The sequence below is a fragment of the Chiloscyllium plagiosum genome, chromosome 16 (assembly GCF_004010195.1).
Source record: "Chiloscyllium plagiosum isolate BGI_BamShark_2017 chromosome 16, ASM401019v2, whole genome shotgun sequence".
Lineage (NCBI taxonomy): Eukaryota > Metazoa > Chordata > Chondrichthyes > Orectolobiformes > Hemiscylliidae > Chiloscyllium > Chiloscyllium plagiosum.
Window position 1 is genome coordinate 5982805 of NC_057725.1, and position 20887 is coordinate 6003691.

Consider the following 20887-nt stretch of genomic DNA (forward strand, 5'->3'; position numbering starts at 1 on the left):
ATTCATCTTTAGCTGTCACTATTTGCTATTTGTCATCTTCCCTATCTGTCATCCATTCAGTTTACAAGGATTTACCAGTTTTTCAATAATAATTTACATTAAGATAATGGTTTTAATATAGAAAAGAAACTCATCCAACCAGCAGCAATGAGCCAGCGAAATAGACATTTATAAAGGCCACAAAATATCTGAGCAAAAAGCTTTATTTTAAGGCTTGACTTATAAGAAGACAGAGAGAGACAGAGTGATGTCAGCTTTTTTTGGCTGACTGTGCTTTTGTGAAGTATTTTGGAATATTTTTCTACATTAAAGCTAATACATTTCTCCAAGTAATCATTGTAAAAGTGTTACATTCTTGTAGAGCAATACTGCTCATGTTTAATGCCTATATTGACAAAACACCTTGTGTATATTGAACCTTAAAGTCACATTATCATAAAAAAGAATAAAGAATCATTCAACTATGTCATGAACCAAAGCTAAGAATTACACAACACCAGGTTATAGTCCAGACTGGTGTTGTGTCATTTTTAATTTTGTCCAACACCGGGATTTCCACGTTATGAGTCAAAGCAAACCCGAACTGCTTTGAGACATAACAAACTCTGAAATTGCATTACAATTCTTTTTTGACAAACCTAAGACAACAGCTATTTCATGTAATCTACACCATGAGAGATTAGTTTCGCCATTGGAACACTCAGTCTGCATCGGTAATCAGTCTATTTTCAAGATGTTTTAATGAATAGCCTGATATCATGGCTTGGAAAGGGTGGACGCTAAGAAATTGTTTCCGTTAGGCGAGGAGACCAGGACCCGTGGGCACAGCCTTAGGATTAGAGGGGGTAAATTCAGAACAGAAATGCGGAGACATTTCTTCAGCCAGAGAGTGGTGGGCCTGTGGAATTCATTGCCGCGAGTGCAGTGGAGGCCGGGACGCTAAATGGCTTCAAAGCAGAGATTGAGAAATTCTTGATGTCACAAGGAATAAGGGCTACAGGGAGAATGCTGGTAAGTGGAGTTGAAATGCCCATCTGCCATGATTAAATGGCGGAGTGGACTCGATGGGCTGAATGGCCTTACTTCCACTCCTATGTCTTATGGTCTTATGGTCTTATCAGGACAGCTACTCATGTTGGGGCACCTTTAGCATTTAAAATACTCATTAGAGCTTTAAAAGGAGTAATTTACAAAAAATCATTAAGTGGCACTCAGTTGTGACTGCTTTAACAGTGGAGTGGAGTACTGAGGATGTCTTGCGCTATTAGAGTCATCACCTTTCAGGATTCTTGCCTGCTCTCTGGTGGTCATAATGGATTCCTACTGTACCAATCAGAGAAGATAAAGAATATAATCCTGATATTTTCTCTCAGTAGCATCAGTGAAATAGTTTATCTGATCATTTATCTCATTGTTACTGTTGGGAGTTTGCTGTAAGCAATTTGCTACTGTATTTGTTTTTATTACACTGGGTCAGAATACTTAGTTGACAGTGAAGTCTTTTGGAGTGGACTTAAAGGAGCTAAATAAATAATTTATTGATCAGTGCAAATTGAATAGGTGATGAGTAAATGCATTACATACATTGCGTGAAATATATGTGGGGGTGAGATGCTCTTTGGAGAGTCAGTGTGGACTTGTTGAGCCAAATGGCCTGCTTCCACACTGTAGGGATACTATGACATTAACATAAGAAGTTCCATATGTCTTGTGAAGGATTGAGCATTGAAGGATTTACTGGTCTTGTCCCAGTTTCATTTATATGCTAGCATGTTTATAGCCTGGAGTTCATTTTACCTATACATTTGTTGGATTAGAGCTTTAAAAGGTTAGTAATTAAAACAACTTGTACAGTTGATGAAGAGTTCATTTTCTGAATCATAAACCTATCTGTATTTCTTTCATTTTCTAGTTCATCCTTTGCTTCAGCTTTTACCAGTGGGAACCCATGACATATGAAAATTACAAATACCCAGCTTGGTCGATGGTGATGGGATGGTTAATGCTGGCCTGTTCTGTCATATGGATCCCTATCATGTTCGTGATTAAGATGCATTTGGCCCCTGGTTCCTTTATAGAGGTATAATGTTTTGCATCTGCATCTTGAATGTTTGTGTTGTGATGAACATTATTTGAATGTTTTGTTTTTAGTTCTGAAATTGTGTTTTACATTTACAGAGGCTTAAGCTGGTGTGCAGCCCTCAACCTGACTGGGGTCCCTTCCTCACTCAGCACCGTGCAGAACGCTACAAGACTATGATGGATCCCCTTGGGACCTCTTCCCTCGGACTCAAACTGCCGCCCAAAGACATGGAATTAGGACCACAGTTCTAGTATTCACTATCCCTCTACATAGATATATGGACTTAACATACTTTATTATTTGGATATTTCACCTGTTTTTTAGTACACCTGTCCATTCAAAGTATTATATCATCACTTTGAAAATAATTCTATTTATTTTTCCTACTCGCATTTCCTCTCTGCACAGTCTATTCCTTTTCTCTTCAGTTTTCATGCTCCACTTGCATTTCCCTCTTGACCTTCCACATTCTTTGTTTTCTATTTATTCCCTTCATTTTTTTACTCACTCTCCCTCATTGTCCACCTCTCTTGCTTTTAGTACATGATTCTAATCCAGAATTCCTTGACTCTTGTTATCTCTTTGTACTGGCTTTCATTTGCCACTCACTTCAGCCTGTTTCCTTAATCCTATCTTCTCCAATTTTTCCCGCCCATTTTACTCATAACCCTTTCCTCTCATTCACATAACATATGTTTTGCCTACAGAATCTGTCCTGTGATTTGTGCCTACTAGTTATCTCAATCTATACATTCTAGTTTCCTTATTTACTTTATCTGCAGCTGAAAAAAAAGTCGTTGTGCAATTCTACTCATTATGTCGCCAAATACTGGAAGAACTTGTAAAAGTAATGCATTGTACAGTCTCTTGATGTTTAACTTTTTTTTCCAATAGAGGCTGGGGTTAATACGTCCACTCCAACCTCTGCAACACCAGGACAATGTTAACTGTTACTGCTCCCAATAATTGGCCAGACTGTATTTTCTTCATACTATGATGTAACCTCTAGTTGTTCATGCTTTAAAAAAAAAGTGAGCTGTGTTCATATAGTGCGTAGTAGTGGTGTCACGTCCCTCTAAGTATCTTATGAAAAACGTAGAGATGGTGAGCATAGTGTAGTTTTAACCAAAAAACTTCCTTAAAACAATTTAGTCTGAAATTTACAGTAGTTGTCTTCCGGGGATTTTCTGTCAATATTTCTGTCTGTCTATCTTCGTGTTAAGAGGGTCTCAGGTAAAATTTACCTTCATAATTTTGCTTATTTTCTGAGTATGATTAATCTTCGTCATATGATTTCATTAATTTCCACCTAGTGTATAGACCTATTTCAGTGTTCAAATCCATCGAAATCCATTTATTGATGTGTTCCCCAATATTTGCTGACCAAACATCAATTATGTTTTGAGTGCATTCTGTTATTGATCATGTATTAATATATAAATATAGAGAGAACATGTATTGGTCATTTTGCACCTTAATGTTAATTGCAATACTTTTTCTCAGTCTTGTTATCCTATAAGCCATCTTCAGGCAGTGGGTACCAAAGACGGGTTGTGTCCGAAAGCTGAGCGAAGCCGAAAGCTGCTGAAGCACATTTTTCTTATTAAGTTTACACATTGTCTTTCCACACATCAGGTTGACCATTGGCCTTATTGATGTGTCCCAGCGTCAGAAATAAAAGTTGTATTTGATGAAACGTAAATAGTGTGACCTATACTTTGCCATATGTAGTAAGTCATTTGTATGTGACATGTGTGGTGTCCTCAGGCACTTTAAGTGGACCTATCTCCGTATAGGTTAATTCCTAATTACTTACGTAATGTCATGTATATTTATGTGCATTCTATATGGGGTACTGCTGCCTATGGATACAGATATGTGCCTCAAATCAGGCCATCAGAATCATTGACTGATCTCACACATTTACAAGTATACATCTAAGTTAATGTAAGTGTCTCATTCCCTATGCTTGATAGCTATCCTGCGTACGTAATGTGCACGATTCATTTAATAGATCATCATTCTTGAGGCCCTACCTCAGATTTTGTATTTATCTGTATAAACACGATTTAATGCATTATATATTTGCCTCTATGATGTCCAAATTAGAGATTATCCTATAATGTAACTTGAAAAAATACGAAATAAATGTCAACGTTTTAAATGTCACATGTGTGCTTTCAGTGCGGAAGCGGTGTGTTTATTCTGAGTGGCTGCAATTCAGTGGGACTTGGGACTATATACCCAGTGCTTCTGTTCCTCCCTCCACACCCTTGATGGGTTCGATCCGCTGGCATATTTTCTTGAAGGAGAGGCTGGGTTTGAACGTGCGGGGAGTGTGGATGTTGCAGGATAAGAATGAACTGAATCCAATTTACAGTGAAATTTCTCGACTTGGTTCGGTGACCGGCCGCGCGGTTGGCAATATAAATCTGGAAAAGAGGCGTGGGGAGGGAGAGAGAGAGGGAGAACTGTCCACGGTGAAGACAACACCGAAGCTGTAGCATCAGCTTAGGCAGAGCTCCTCTGGAAGAGAAGGAAGGGGAGGGAGAGAGGGGGTTTGTCCCTGGTCAATGTCGGTGGGTGTGCGCTAGATTTCGACACCCTCCACACCACCACCGCCCCCATCCCCCCTCCCATCGAGGGTGGACTGCTCCTCGGAGGGACATCAGGCGTTTTTAGGAGCTGGTCAAGTGGCAGACACACACACACACAACACACAGAGAGCTGCACTGGCTAAGTTCAGACAAGTAAAGTGAGGGAGCAGCTTCGTGCGGTGGCTAACAGTGCATTGATATTTACAAACATCCAGCAAAGGCAAAAACACACACACACACACACACAGACAGACAGACGGCAAATAAAACACCCGAGGACGAGGAAATGTTGCAGCAGAAGCAAATGGATTTAATTGCGATGATTTTAGCTTTCATGATCTCTGCAAAACCAGGTAAGGTTTTACTGGCACCATTGCGCCCTTCTGAAGAAACCGCGGCCCTTTTATTTTACCTTCTTTGCCTTTCTTGTCTATTGCTAGGAAGTTGTTGTGTTTGGGGAACAGTGTTGGGCTGCAGTTTTCGAGGTAAGCTGAACAGACCCCCTCCCCTCTACTGCTCCTCCGAAGCGTGTTGATTTCAAATCAAAGGCGAGTTTATTCCCCTCCCAAGCCCTTCCCTTCTCCCGTGGAGTTGATTGACCTTATGGGGAGTCAGTCTAATGGGGCTTGACTTGATTCTCTGTGATTGTCTGAGTACAGGCAGCCCGTTAAAGACGGGGCTCCGCTCGGCTTTTCCTGTTCTCCCCAGACCCTTATTATTTCCAGCGTCTTAATGTTAGCTGTGCGGGTTGAGAATGCGCACGTTCGTTATCCTGAACATACCGTTTCTCTGTTGCAATATATAGAGTCCCCGTCACTGCTCAGGTTAATTATAGTCAGTGAAATTAAAGTTCAGAAACTGTCCTGTCTGTTCTGATTGGAGTCCACTTGGTGCTCAGCTGGGCTGGGAATGTCAAGCCTTGCTCACTTAATTCTGTATTTTTTTTTAATAAAAATTAAAATAAACTTCACGGGAATTTGTAGTGACACCGGGTTGTGAACCTGCTGCCCTGGCTGTGTAAAGCGTGAAATCCAACCATTCATTCATTAGAATGCGAGGTGTCTCGAATCGCTCTGATATTGAGAAGTAAATAAACCAGGGGCTAGCATTAGGTACAATACTTCACTCTCCAAGGTGATAATCCAGGACTGACCTGGGTCAGGTGTGTATGTGTGTCCGTCTGTGTTTGTGAGTGAGTGACAGAGGTGGGAGGTGTGGGGGGGATGGAGAGAGTCTGTTAACCATTTCTGTCTCTACTTCCTAACAGAGGCAGACTGCGATTCCATCTGCGCCTGGTTTGAACGGGAGATGTTGGGGTTGTAAAAATATTTCACATCGAGTTTATATTAAACTCCATTTGAAGGGTTTTGAAAGCTGCACCAGCAATTCATGAATTAACAACAAGCAAACAAGAAAGTGATTTGAGCTGATTGGATGAGGCTACAGCCTGAAATCTGACAAATGCAGAAACTAAAACAGAAATTGCTGGAGAAACTCAGCAGACCTGGTAGCATCTGTGGGGAGAGAAGGAAAGTTTTACTGTGAAGTCGACTCTGCTGTACGTCAACATCCCACGCTGATTCTGTTAGAAAATTGGAAACAGTCAGAAATTGCTGGAGAAACTCAGTAGGTCTGGCAGCATGCGTGCAGAGAAAGCAGAGTTAACCTTTCGGGTTCAGTGACCCTTCTTCAAAACAATTAGAGAATCAGTCTTTAATGAGCGAGAGAGAGAAAAAAATGATTTCTTTAAACTTTGCACAGTGCAGCTGCCCTGTTGCTAATCCTGTTTTGTTTTTGTAGTCTTAGGGTTTGGAATGGACCCTGACTTGCAAATAGATGTCACCACAGAACTGGAGCTAGATAATGCAAGAACGGGAGTTGCTCAGGTACCAGGATTATATAATAACAGCAGGGCGTATTTGTTTCAAGGTAAATAGGACAACTAAATCAATCATTTTCCTTCACCTCTTTAGCCTTTTCCCACCATCCATATAGCTAGGCTCGCACAGCATCCCCCCCACCCCCATCACATCCCCCATCTCTGTTTCTCCCCGTCAGCACTGAGAAACGTTTCAGCTAAGTTGTGCTTTCAGTGAAAAGTTAAAGAGAAAACAGGACACGTGTAAAGTGGATTGGTTAAACGAGACACACACACACACAGATTCCAAGTTCAGAAACAGAGGGGGATTCAAGGCACTAGCCTTCAAATCATCATTGTGGTCACAGATGGAACCTCTTTGATGAATGCCGTCAAATTTATCATATTTTATTGATAAGTTTTACGATGTTTTGCTGAAGTAAGCAAAAGGCACACAGATATTAAACAAAAATCACTATTGTGCTAAACAGTAAAGGGTTGCCAGTATGCATATATATGATTTTAAGTCATAGAAATGTACAGCACAGAAATAAATCTTTCATTCGAACATGACCAGATATCCTAAATAAATCTAGTCCTATTTGCCTGCATTTGGCCTATATCCTTCCAAACCTTTCCTATTCATATACCCATTCAGATGCCTTTTAAATGCAGTACTTTTATCAGCCTCGACCACTTGTTCTGGCAGCTCATTCCATACATGCCCCATCCTCTGTGTGGAAAAAGTTGCCCCTTAAGTCACTTTTAAATCTTTCTTCTCTCACCATAAACCTATGTCCTCTAGTTCTGGATTCCCCTATACTGGGAAAAAGATTTTGGCAATCCGCCCTATCCATGCCCCTCATGATTTTATAAACCTCTATAAGGTCACCCTTCAACCTCTGATGTTCCAGGTAAAGTAGCCCCAGTCTTTTCAAACTCTTCTTATAGCTCAAACCCACCAGCCTCGGCAACATCCTTGTAAATCTTTACTGTACCTTTTCAAGTTTAACAACATCCTTCCTATAACAAGGAAACCAGAAATGAATGCAATATTCCAAAAGTAAAAACAATGACTGCAGATGCTGGAAACCAGATTCTGGATTAGAGGTGCTGGAAGAGCACAGCAGTTCAGGCAACATCCAAGGAGCTTTGAAATCGACGTTTCGGGCAAAAGCCCTTCCAAAAGTAGCCTAACCAATGTCCTATACACCCACAACATCACCTCCAAACCCTATACTCAATGCACTGACCAATAAGGGCAAGTATACCAAATGCCTTCTTCACTATCCTGTCTAATTGTGACTCCATCTTCGAGGAACAATGAACCTGCACTCCAAGGCCTGTTTGTTCAGCATCATTCCCAGGGGCTATACCGTGAAGTATATAAGTTTAGCTCTGATTTGCCTTTCCAAAATGCAGCACCTCACATTTATCTAATTTTATTAAGTAAAGAGTAAGGGAGATGCTGAGGCTGTTGGACTTTTCACCTTGTGCTTTCCTTCTTGTGGTTAGTAATGAATTGATGGATTTAATGTCCGGATCCTCCAGTAACTGAGGGAAGTGAGACCACATTTCAGTTGCTCTGTTTTCATGCTCTTTTCAAATCCACAGAGGATCTGGTAAAATTGAGATTGAGGCAGTGCATTTGGGTCACCTTGTACCATGGCTTTTGACATTGCATCATATGTAAAATAGGTCAAAATCTGATTTGTCAAAATGACATTGCACAGAAACTGGATGGATTTTACTTTCCCTGCCTGGCAGACTGCTGTAATCTAACCTGTAAGCTTTCCAAAAATAATGTACATTTCATGTGGGTGCAGCAACTGATTTAACTTGATTGCTGAACCCTGCTGAGAGTCCAAGGGGATAGGAGGCAGAACATTTTATACACAAGCGGACAAAACACATAAGATCCTAAAGGGTTATGACGTAAAGGTGAAGTCACCATAGCTGTATTAGACTAGAGGGCTGCTGTTAGAGACAGAGAGAGAGAGAGAGAGAGAGAGAGAGAGATGAATGGTGATGGTGGAACCTGAGGGTCACCCTGCCTCAGGGAGAGGTTGAGAAGGAGAGTCCTTCATGGTAACCTCAGTCAGTGCAGGAATTGCATCCACACTGTCGGCATCAATTTGTATTGTAAACCAGCTGTCCAGCCAGCTGAGCTAACCAAACCTTGGTCTTGACATGGTGGATGTGCAAAGGATGTTTCCGCTTATGGGAAAATCTAGAAACTAGTGGTCACTGTTTAAAAATCGGGGGTGCCCATTTTATAACAGGGATGAAGATTTTTTTTTACAGAGGGTCATGTGTCTTTGTAAATCTCTTCCTCAAAAAGCGATTGGAAGTAGAATCCCTGAATATTTGTAAGCTGGAAATAGATTCTTCATAAGTAAGGGATTGGAAGGTTATTCAGCGGAAAAGAAGGATTGAAGGTTAAAATCAGATTAGCCACAGCCTCACTGAACGATGGAAGAGACCCAAGGTGCTGAATTGCCTCATTCTGCCCCTAATTCCTGTATTTGGATAATGATAAATGGAGTCTAAACAAAGTTGTGTGATTGCATTAATGCCTAAGTTTTGAAATCGAGCTTTCACTCATGAAAATTTCTGCTGGCATGTGAAGAATCATCATTCCGTTGCAATAATCTCCCATAATTGTGCTTTTTGGCTTTCATTCTAAGGGTTAATTATGAAGGGTTAATTCAATATAACTACTCAAAATATTTACTTATCCTTATATTTGTCTTAGGCCCAAATTTTGCTTAGGCCCAAAAGACTGATGTTTTCAAGTTTTACATATAAATGTGTGCAATGTTTAAATTCATGAACACCCAGAACTCTTTTAATTGTCCAAGCAACACTGGGAGGGGTCTCTGTCATTTGCCCTCATTACATCTTAGAGAAAAATATATACTCTTTGAGCCTGATGCTCTCACTGTTCTAAACTGGTTGAACTTCCCAGGGACTAGAGACAGGACACTGAGAACTCACCACCTTTGATACAATCATCACAGAATAATTTTCAATGATGAATTTCATCCTAGATAGGCTAGCAGGCTTATAATTAACACACAAAATCTGAAGGCTGGATTGTGAATCCCTTCCTTAATTTATCTGAACAGACAATCACTAATCAAGATTGGAGTTATTATTAGCAGCAGATGTTAAAAGTGATTGAGCAGATGTCATGAGAGAGCCATCCTTCATTTGAAAGGCTGGTTCTTTGCCGTCTTCTTTGTTGAATTCATGTTGAAGTGAGACATAGCAAGCATGAAACAGAGAAAATGCACTTATAACATTCCTGTTCCCAGGTGCTGAATATCTAAAACACAATTGGCAGTATGCAGCAAAAGACTCTCCTGCTTCAAGGGATTTCAGTTCAGCCTTTTTCTCGTTCATCAACTTGCATCGACAATTCAGTAAACAGTCAATAAATCTAAATTTTCCAGACATAGCTCTGCGTTGATACAAATGAGAAACTGGCGCGCCATCTTTAAACAAACCAGCTGCAAAGTTTGACAAAGGAATTCCTGATTTCAAAATTGAAAATTGACTGCACACTGCCAATAATAAAAAAAAATCACTTGGAACTATTGGTGAATAATTTTACACACTTTCATAACAGATGAGGACTGAATGTCCTGCATAAGTATGTAAATATCCCTCCATTGTGTATTGTGATCTGAATGTCATACAAGAATTGATTCATCAATTCATCTCATTCTATGTACCTATTTTATAGATTTATGCAAAAGCCTTTGAGCTTTATTATTCAATGTTGTTGAGCTACTCACAATATATTCATAAATGCATATGGAGATGTGGTTGCTGAACAGATACACGTTAATTATTTCCAAATGTTGGAAAGTAAATAACGAGAGAGCTTTATTCTGGGCCTTTTGAGGAGATCAGCAGTGGGGGATGGTAGGGGAATAGTATTGGATGATTGTGTCGTATGGCTTGTGTTGTGACTGATTGATTGTACTTGTTTCCCTTCAGATGTGGAGAGACAAATACAGGCGGCTCCACACGTTGCAGAGAAAGTGATCCAGCTGCTTAGAAATAAAAGCGAGTTCACAATTGTAGCCACGGTCCAACAAAACATTTTGACGTCTGGGGTCATCCTGTCCATCCATGAGTCTGATCTCAGGTAGAGTAATGTACAGCACACCCTATGAATATATGAATGATAATGTTAAGAAGCAAGCCTGCAAACTGTTGGTTAACATTATATGATATTCTTCAAACTGTGCAAATTTTGGGTGAAAATGGGCCATTGGAAACATTTCCATGGTTTAAGACCCAATATGATTTGTTAGCTGTGGCTTTGATGGAGTCAACCTTGGATGCAATACTGTCACTCACTGGATTGATTTTGTACCATCCTGTATGTGTCAAGTGCAAAATAACAGCTTGTTTTTCAGAGGATTACAAGATAGTAGATAATGAAGGTTGCATACGTTACCATAAAGTGTGCAGATATTGCTCTATCCATTTACTATTCTCACCTTAATCTTGAGTATTGGTTGCTGATGTGTCTCTCCCTGTTCATTTGATGCTTACTACTTTAGCTACAGTGCTAAAGGGTACTTTTACAATCTATATTTCGGTAGTTTGGTTGAGGGTTAGTGACATTCCTGTCCCCACAGTTACACTGCCGAAACATAGTCTTTTTCTCCAGACAACAGAAGCTTGCAGAGTAAGAAAGACAGAAGTCTTTTATTCCTGTAGTGCTGTCCCAACCACCGGGCATACCAAAGCATTTTACAGGGTAAAAACAATGACTGCAGATGCTGGAAATCAGATTCTGGATTAGTGGTGCTGGAAGAGCACAGCAGTTCAGGCAGCATCCAAGGAGCTTCGAAATCAAGCACCACTTATCCCAAAGCATTTTACAGCCAATTGATTACTTTTGAAGTGCAATGACTGTTGTAATGTAGGAAATTGGCTGCTAATTTGTATAGCAAACTCCCACAAAGAACATTCTGATAAATGATCAAATGATAGTCACATTGATTGAGAGGTAATTATTCGTCGAGATACCCTATTACTATTTGAAATTTTGGTGTGGAAGCTTTACTGTCAATGCAGGGGAGAAGACAGCACCTCGGTTTAATCCTTTATCCAAAGGATAGTATTGGTGATACTGTTACAACTCCTCAGTTCTGCATTGTAACATCAGTCTGACTCGGGTTTCCTCAGACTGACAGGTGAGATAACCATCACTGAGCCAAGGTTGATCTAAATAGAATTATGTTTCAATTCTGCTAACCAAACGGAGCAGCCAATCTTAGCAATGCAACTACAGAAGGTGGATCACTGATTTGAGACATAGATTGCAAATGAAGGGAAATGTACTGGGTAAGGCATTTCAACTTACACACTGTGTGATCAACAATATTTCCAGGTGATGCTCTCCTTTTTTAAACATTTTCAAGCAATGTACTGTCGGTGTTTGGAGTCAAGATTAGAAAAGCACAGCAGGTCAGGCAGCATCCAAGGAGCAGGAAAATCGAGGTTTTGGGCAAGAGCCCTTCATCAGGATTCCTCTAATCCCCAGCATCTGCAGTCCTCACTTTTGCCCTGTCAGTGTTTTGAGCCCAAGAAAAAGTGGTTAGGACATGCTTGTTTTTCTTTTTTTTTGTTGATCTCCACTTCCTGCACTCAGTAAAATGTGAATTCCCCTAGTTCTCTGATGTTCACTGATGTTGGACAGTGTTGAAAAAAGTCTCAGCCTCTCCTTATAACTCAAACCCTTGTATGGCTCTGACTGTGTTGTGTACACAAACTGTCTTTGATTTTATTCTAACAATGTAGAAATGCCTAAGCTTGCTGCATAGTTGTGTCCAGACTTGTAGGACAATGGATTGTTTTACAGTCATTAATTAATGCCAAGTGATGAATAGTAATTGTCATTATTTGTTATAGCAAGGTCGATGTAATTGTTGCAGTCTATTTTGGAACCGCAAATGATCAGCATTCTGCAGAAAAGAAATAAACAATTCTCCTACTCTTAAAGAAGGCTGGCAGAATTCACTGTTCATGCTTGAATTCTGTTTGATCATTCTGAATTATAATATGTTGGGGTCACGTCATCAGAAATCTGCAGTGATTATACTGATGACTATTTCATGTATTAATAAAATAATCTCTTAATGTGTCAGTGACTGTAAGTTTCAGGCAGTATTTACTCGTTCTGAAATCCACATCCTAGGAGTTTTGCCTGTTAAAACATTGGAAAATGTTGATATCAGAAGGGACCTAGTGTTTTATTTTAATCACTGAAAGGTGATACAGGTGCAGCAAGCAATTCAGAAGTCAAAAGGTGTGTTGTCTTTATCGCAAGAGGATTTGTGTAGAGTGAAGAGGTTTTTCTTCAGTTTTATTAGGACGAGACTGCACCATATAGAAGCATAGAAAATAGTAGCAGGAATTGGCCATTTGGCCCTTCATTCAATGTGATCATAGCTGATCATCCACCTCAATACCCTGTTCCTGCTTTCTCCCCAGACCCTTTGATCCCTTCAGCCCAAAGAGCCATATTTAACTGCTTCTTGTAAACATTCATTATTTTGGCCTCCACTATTTTCTGTGGCAGAGAATTCCACAGAGCATCTCACCACTCTCTGGGTGAAGAAATGTTCCCTCATGTCAGTTCTAAATGGCCTACATCACATCCTTTAAACTGTGAGCCCTGGTTCTGGGGTTTCTGCTCAATGGGAACATCTTTATCCTGTCAGGTTTGGATGGGTTCCGGTTTATAACTGGAATATTGTATGCCGTTTTGGCGCCCTTACCTAATGAAAGAACTGCTTGCCATAATATGTTGAGGACACGTCGTCAGAAATCTGCAGAGATGATACTGATGACTATTTTATGAAATAATAAAATAATGTCTTATGTGTCAGTGATTGTAAGTTTCAGGCAGTGTTTACTCGTTCTGAAATCCACATCCCAGGAGTTTTGACTGTTAAAACTGAATCCTGGGATGGTGAAACTGTCCTACAAGGAACTACTGAGGAAACTGGACCTGTACACTCAGAATAAAGGACAAGCCATTTAGGACTGAGATGTGGAGGAATTTATTTGCTCAGTGGATGGAGAATTTTTGGCATCTTCTACTCCAGAGGCTGCATAAGCTCAGTTATTGAGAATGTTCAAGACAGAGATCGATAGCTTTCTTGTTACGAATGACAACAAGGGATCTTGGGATAGCATGACAGTATGACATTGAGAGAGCTGATCAGCCATGGTCTTGAATGGTGGAGCAGGCTTGAGGGCTGAATGGCCTACTTTTCCTCCTCCATTTCTATGGTGTATTCATTGCCGCACAACCCTGAACTGTAGAAATTGAGAATGTAGTTGGAGATTTGTCGACAATCTAATGATGCCAATATTTTTGATTGCTGAATATAGGTAAGCTCAGTTGTTTTTCAGTTCAGATTAAAACGTGAGTTGATGTTTTACAGCTGTTTCCCCACACTGTCATCCACTATTAACTTGTAGACGTCATTCCCCAAATATTTGTAGTTCATAACAGCTTTGGATTTCCAAAGGGCAAATTTTATCCATCCAATTATTACAATACAATCCAAATATAAGTTTGATTTGAGTTATTATTGTCATATGTACCTAGGTACAGTGAAAAGTTTTTTGTGTTGCATGCAGTGCAGGCAGATCATACCATACAATTATCATAGGGTGATAGAACAGAGAGAAATATGGCAGCAAAGAAGGTACACAAAAAAAACAAGATCAACATTAGACTTGAGAGGTCCATTCAGAAGTCTGAAAACAGTGGGGAAGAAGCTGCTCTTGAATCTGTCAGTATGTGCTTCTAAACTTTTGTAGCTTCTGCCCGACAGAAAAGGTTGGAAGAGATTATAACTGGGGTGGGAAGGATCTTTGATGTTGGCTGCCTCTCCAAGGCAGTGAGAAGTCTAGGTGGCATCAATGGGAAAAAGGTGACAAAAACAGAAATTGCTGGAAAAGCTCAGCAGGTCTGGCAGTATCTGTAGAGAGAAATTAGAGGTAACGTTTTGGCTCGATTGTTTCTTCTTCAGAACTGGTTACTGACTTACCAACTAGAAGAAAGAGAATATTCTTCTTTACCCTGTCAAAATTGTTCATAAGTTTGAACACCTGAATAAGATCACTTCTTAATCTGCTCTGCTGCTAGGAAAATAACCCAAATTTCTCTAATTTGTCGTTGTATCTAAAATCCCTCATTCCTGGGATCATTTTTGTACATATTCATTTCATTCTCTCCAGACCTTTACCATCCTTCTTGAAATAAGATGCCAAGAACTGGATGCAATACTCCAAATATGGTCTGACCAATGATTTGTCGAGGTGAAGCATCACTTCCTTGCCTTGATACTTTATATCCCTGTTTGTAAACCCAAAGATCCTACAAGCTCTTTAACAACTGTTTCTATTTGCCTAGTCACCATTAGACCAATATGCTCATGAACCCCATATCCCTCTGCTCCTGTACCCCACCTCAATTTTGTACCATCGAGCCTGTATTGTCTCTCAGTGCTGCTTCAACCAACATTCCCTCACATTCTTCTGCACTGAAATTCATCTTCCAGGCATTTGCCCATTTGATCAATTTGTCAATGTCCCTCGAAAGTCACTTAGTTTCTCCCCAGCTTAGTATCATCTGCAAATTCAGAGATTCTGCCCTCAACATCCATCTGCAAATTATTTATATAAATCAGAAAAAAACAAGGGTCCCAGTACTGATCCCTGGGGAGCACTGCTTTCAACTCTTCTCCAATCTAAGATATGTCCATCTGTATTCGCCGTCTGTTTCCTACTTTTATCCAACTTCGAATCCATGCTGCCATCAATCTCAAACATTTCTAATTGCTAACCAACCTGCCATGCGGATCCGTATCAAATACTTTCAGTAAGTAGAAACAAACAACATTCACAGCATACCCTTATCCACTGCCTGTATCACCTTGTCAAAGAACTTAATTAGATTTGTCAGGCATGATCTGCCCTTGATAAAGCCATGTTGACTGACTTGCACTAACATATTTTCCTTTAAGTGTACAATTACCTTGTCCTATGTTGTAGCCTCTATTAGTTTTTCCGATTTGGAGATGCCGGTGTTGGACTGGGGTGTACAAAGTTAAAAATCATACAACACCAGGTTAAAGTCTAACAGGTTTAAAACTAGTGCTTCCAATTAAAGAGGCTGAACAGGCTGGGGCTGTTTTCCCTGGAGGGTCGGAGTCTGTGTGGAGTTTGCACATTCTCCCTGTGTCTGTGTGGGTTTTCTCTGGGTGTTCCGGTTTTCTCCCACAATCCAAAGATGTGCCAGTTAGGTGAGTTGGCCATTCTAAATTGTCCCTAGTGTTCAGGGATGTGTAGGTTAGGTGTATTAGTCAGGGTAAGTGTAAAGTCTTCAGCCAGAGAGTGGTGGGCCTGTGGAATTCATTGCCATAGAGTGCAGTGGAGGCTGGGATGCTAAATCTCTTCAAAGCAGAAATTGATAAATTCTTGATATCACAAGGAATTAAGGGCTATGGGGAGAATGCAGGTAAGTGGAGTTGAAATGCCCATCAGCCATGATTGAATGGCGGAGTGGACTCGATGGGCCGAATGGCCTTACTTCCACTCCTATGTCTTATGGTCTTATGGTCTAAAGTAATAGGGGAGGGGAATGCATCTGGATGGGTTACGCTTCGGAGGTGCAGTGTGGACTTGTTGGGCCGAAGGGTCTGTTTCCACATTATAGGGATTCTATGACTTCCTCTGGCAGCTCATTCCATACATACACCACCCTCTGCATGAGGAAGTTGCCCCTCAGGTCCTTTTAAATCTTTCCTCTCTCACATTAAACCTGCGCTCTCTAGTTTTGGACTCCCCCATTCTCAGCAAAAGAAATTGGCTATCCACCCTATCCATGCCCCTCATGGTTTTATAAACCTCAATAAGGTCAGCCTCCGACACTCGAGGGGAAAAAATGCCCCAGCCTATTCTGCCTCTCCCTATAACTCAAACGCTCCAGTCCCAGCACTATCCTTGTAAATACTGCAGATTTTCATAATTGCTTCCAAATGCTTTCTTCTGTTTCTTCCCCACTACTTAGAGGTCTCAACTAAATATCCAGCGAGGTCACAACTCCCTTTCAGTTTCTTATTTACTACCATATAGATTCTAATTCAGGAATTGCATCTTGTTCAAAGGTAATGATAATCTCTCTAACCAAGACTGCTATACCTTCTCATGTTTTATCGCCCTGTTTCCACTGAAAGCCTTGTAACCTGAGGTGTTAAGTATCTAGTCCTGTTGTGGCTTGATCCATGTTTCTGTCAATGCTACTGTGTCATAGCCCCCAGAGACAGTTCTGCTTCTCGTTCCTCAGCTTTTTGATCACTGCGTTCTGTGCATTTACATACACACAGCTTAACCCTGTCCTTATGTCATTCTTGCCCAATCTGACCATTTCGTTCCTGTCAACACTCAAACCATCTCTCACTTTCTTTTCCTCATTGCCCATCTTCTCTGTTTTGTCTCTCTGGTACTTCTAAAACTTGGCCATTGGTCAACTCCGCCCCCCCATCCCCCATTCCCCATTCCCCCCCCCCGCCTTACAAGTTTAAATCCACCCCATGACACTATTCATTCCCCCCTACTGCCATTTACCAATGAAGCCATGACCGGTGAGAAAGTAAGTTGTAATGGGGAGGTCGAGAGTCAGCAAGTAGACAAGTAAGTGAGTGAGCAAAAAGTTTAGCGGATGGAGTATCGCATGGGGGACTGTGAACTGGTCCACTCTCGTGGGAGGAATAGAAAAACAGTATGCTACTTAAACAGAGAAATTGCAGAACTCCGTGATACAGTGGGAACGGGGTGGGTCCTGATACATGTATGACATAAAATTAAATGCAGGTGCAGTAAGTGATTAGGATACAATTGGAACATTACCATTGTAGGGGGAATGGGATATAAAAGTTGGGATATTTTTCTGCAGCTGTGGAATACACCGGTGAGATCACATTTGGAGTACTGTTTACATTTTTGGTCTCCTTATTTGAAAACATATATAATTGCTTGAAAAGCAGTTCAGAGATTTTTCACTTGACTCATTCCTCGGATCAAGGGCTTATCTTTTGAACAAAGGTTGAACAGTTTGGACCTGTGTTCCTCATGGGGCAATCTAAATCTCATAGTTTTAAGTTAAGGGGGAGCAGACTTAAAACTGAGATGAGGAGAAATGACTTCTCTCAAAGGGTGGTGAATCTGGTGTGGTGGATGCTGGAACATTGATTAAATTTGAGGAGATAGACAGATTTTTAATTCGTAATGCATTGAAGTGCTATGGAGAGTAGGCAGGAAAGTGGAGCTAAAGCCAAAATGAGATCAGCCATGATCGTATAAAATGCTGGAACAGGCTTGGGGGGCTGAATGAAGGGCTCTTGCCCAAAACGTCGATTCCTGATGAAGGGCTTTTGCTCGAAACGTTGATTTTCCTGCTCCTCAGATGCTGCTTGACCTGCTGGGCTTTTCCAGCGCCACTCTAATCTTGACTTTAATCTCCAACATCTGCAATACCCACTTTCGCCTCAAGGGGCTGAGTGGCCTACTCCTGCTCCTAGTTTTTAATGTTCTGAAATCCATTAGAGTTTAGAATGAGGTGATATGATTGAAGCCTATAAACGTTTCAGGGGATTGGATAGAGAGGATGTTTCCTTTTGTGGGGTACTAAAACAGGGGAACATAATTTAAGAATAAGGTGTTTACCTTTTAAGGCAGAGATGAGATTTTTTCTCAAAAGGATTTTTAGAACATGGAATTCCCTAACCCAGAAGGTGTTGGAGGCTGGGTCATTCAATTTAATCAAGGTTAAAAGATAGATTTTTGATAAACGAGGAGCCAAGGTTATGGGAAGGGAATGGCAGGAGACTGAAGCTGAGACCACAATGAAAGCAGCCATGACTATATTGAATGGTAGAGCAGATCTAAAGAGCCAAATGGCCAATTACTGGTCCAATGTCCTACCTTCTGTGTTCTATACAAAGTGATGTTGTTTAATTTAAATCAAAACTCCATGTGCAAACAGATACTCAAAGCACTCCCCCAGTGGGAAATTCAAACAACTATCCAATCTATGCCTGTCCCAAAAAATAACATTGTGTAGGAATTTGAATGCTGAAAATGTGTTGCTGGAAAAGCGCAGCAGGTCAGGCAGCATCCAGGGAACAGGAGAATCGACGTTTCGGGCATAAGCCCTCCCTCAGGAATCCTGAAGAAGGGCTTATGCCCGAAACGTCGATTCTCCTGTTCCCTGGATGCTGCCTGACCTGCTGCGCTTTTCCAGCAACACATTTTCAGCTCTGATCTCCAGCATCTGCAGACCTCACTTTCTCCTCTAGGAATTTGAATGGCCGAACATTCTATCTCAATCCTGTAGTTTTCCCAGGATGGGTTCAGTTATAATGACCATTACTCCCAGCCATTCCCACTCAGCCAAAGATGCATTTTCTATCCAAGAAAATTGCTTGCAGTTCCTAGACTTCCTTCTCTCTCTTCTTCCCCACACCCTAGACCCCCTAACACCAACTCCACAGAGTAACTATTTTGGTCTCACATGAGACTGAATTAATTTGGCATTGATTATATTTGGCTGTACCTGAAATGAAATCTCACACAAATCAGTGAGATGAAGATCTACAGAAAGCATCTGGCAACAATTCTCAAATCATTATTCATGTGGAGAATGAACAGGGGTTTCATGCACAGTACTCAGCCAGAGATGAGTCCAATTAGAGTTTGACTGACAAATGGCTATGGAACAAAAGGGAGGAAATAATTAAATTAAACTAGCTTGCTGGGTTCCACAAGAATGTGTAAAACCTGCAGGAAAGCAATTTGCACATTCAAAAACATGAAGTGAATGAAGATGGAGATTTGTATGAATGGGATCACTTCCACAATTAATCATGGAAAAGTTGTGAGAGAAAGAGAAAGTAAGTGAACTTCGTGCTTCAGACATAATTATTTGTGTCACATATAGACTGGCTAGTTAAAAAGATGTTTAGCATGCTTGCCTTCATTGCTCACTCCTTTAAGTATAGGAGTTGGGAAGTCATTGTTGCAGTGTACAGGACATTGATGAGGCCTCTTCTGGAATACTGTGTCCAGTTCTTGTCAGCCAGTTATAGGAAGGATATTTTTAAGCTGGAGAGGGTTCAGAAGAGATTTACCAGGATGTTGCCACTTCTGGAAGGCTTGAGTTACAAAGAAAGGCTGGGACATTTTTCATTAGAGTATAGGAGGTTGAGGGGTGACCTTATAGAAGTTTATAAAATCTTGAGGGGCATGGTTTGGTTAATGGTAAATGTCTTTTCTCTAGGATGGGGGATTTCAATGCTAGAGGGCACATTTTTCAGGTGAGAGGAGAGGGATTTAAAAAAGACATGAGGGACAAATTCTTTTACTCAGGAGGTGGTTTGCGTGTGGAATTAACTTCCTGAGGAAGTGGTGGATGTGGGCACGTTTAAAAGTCATTTGGATAAGTACATATGGAGCAGGCAGGTGGGACGACTTTATTTTGGAATTATTTTCGCTATGGACTGGTTGGACTGAAGGGTCTGTTTCTGTTCTCTGCTATATGTACAAAAGCAAAATACATTGAATGCTGGAAATCTGATTTAAAACCAGAGATTTTCTGCAAGCCCTCAACAAGTCAGGTAGCACCTGTAAAGTGAGACAGAGTTAATGATTCAGGCTGAAGAACATTCGAAAAAGTAAAGTAGTTGCCCTGAAACATAAGCTAACACATTTGAACAACATTTTCCAGTTTAATTGTATCAGGAGAGATTAAAGGAAACAGTGACTTATTTCAGTACCTTTTCCCACATGGAGTTTGTTTTTTTGTTGCATCTCTATAATAATTCATATTTGGCACCTTTATGTAATAAAACATCTCAAGGCATTTTGCAGCAGGGGCTTTATGAATCAAAATATGACACCAGGCTGTATAAGGGATATATTAAGTCAGAAGGCCAAACTTGTAAAAAAAAAAAGATTTTAAGGAGTGTCTTGCAGGAAACTGAGACTGAGAGACAGGATGGTGTAGGGAGGCAATTCCAGAACATGCCAAGGCAACTGGGGGCTCCGTTACAATGAAATGATGGAACACTGATATCTGGGGACAACCGTGGGGAAGGATGATGATTTGTCCAAGCAGATGCGACGGAGGCGGAAGAATTGGGAAAACAGGATGGAGTGGATGGAGGTGTCATCCAGGTAGTTATGGGAATCTGTGGGTTTGTAGTAAACGTCCATCTGGAGACTATCACCGGAGATGGAAATGGAAAGGTT

General features: G+C 40.8%; 2 protein-coding genes across 9 annotated transcripts in view; both read left to right on the plus strand.

Moving 5' to 3' along the window:
• The window catches only part of slc6a5 (solute carrier family 6 member 5), an 84390-nt gene extending 80133 nt beyond the window's left edge, over positions 1 to 4257 (plus strand). For all 4 annotated transcript variants that reach the window (XM_043705396.1, XM_043705394.1, XM_043705395.1 and 1 more), the window contains exons 15-16: positions 1913 to 2080; positions 2179 to 4257. In XM_043705396.1, coding sequence (XP_043561331.1) covers positions 1913 to 2080; positions 2179 to 2334 — 324 coding nt within the window. In that variant the 3' untranslated portion in view covers positions 2335 to 4257. The remainder of the gene's footprint in view (positions 1 to 1912; positions 2081 to 2178) is intronic.
• A 52-nt stretch (positions 4258 to 4309) lies between these two features.
• The window catches only part of LOC122557625 (protein kinase C-binding protein NELL1-like), a 954605-nt gene continuing 938027 nt past the window's right edge, over positions 4310 to 20887 (plus strand). For 2 of the 5 annotated variants that reach the window (XM_043705391.1, XM_043705392.1), the window contains exons 1-3: positions 4316 to 5033; positions 6481 to 6609; positions 10544 to 10694. In XM_043705391.1, coding sequence (XP_043561326.1) covers positions 4967 to 5033; positions 6481 to 6609; positions 10544 to 10694 — 347 coding nt within the window. In that variant the 5' untranslated portion in view covers positions 4316 to 4966. Of the gene's footprint in view, positions 5034 to 6480; positions 6610 to 10543; positions 10695 to 20887 lie in introns of all 5 variants that reach the window. The other 3 variants (XM_043705388.1, XM_043705389.1, XM_043705393.1) reach the window with 3 other exon arrangements.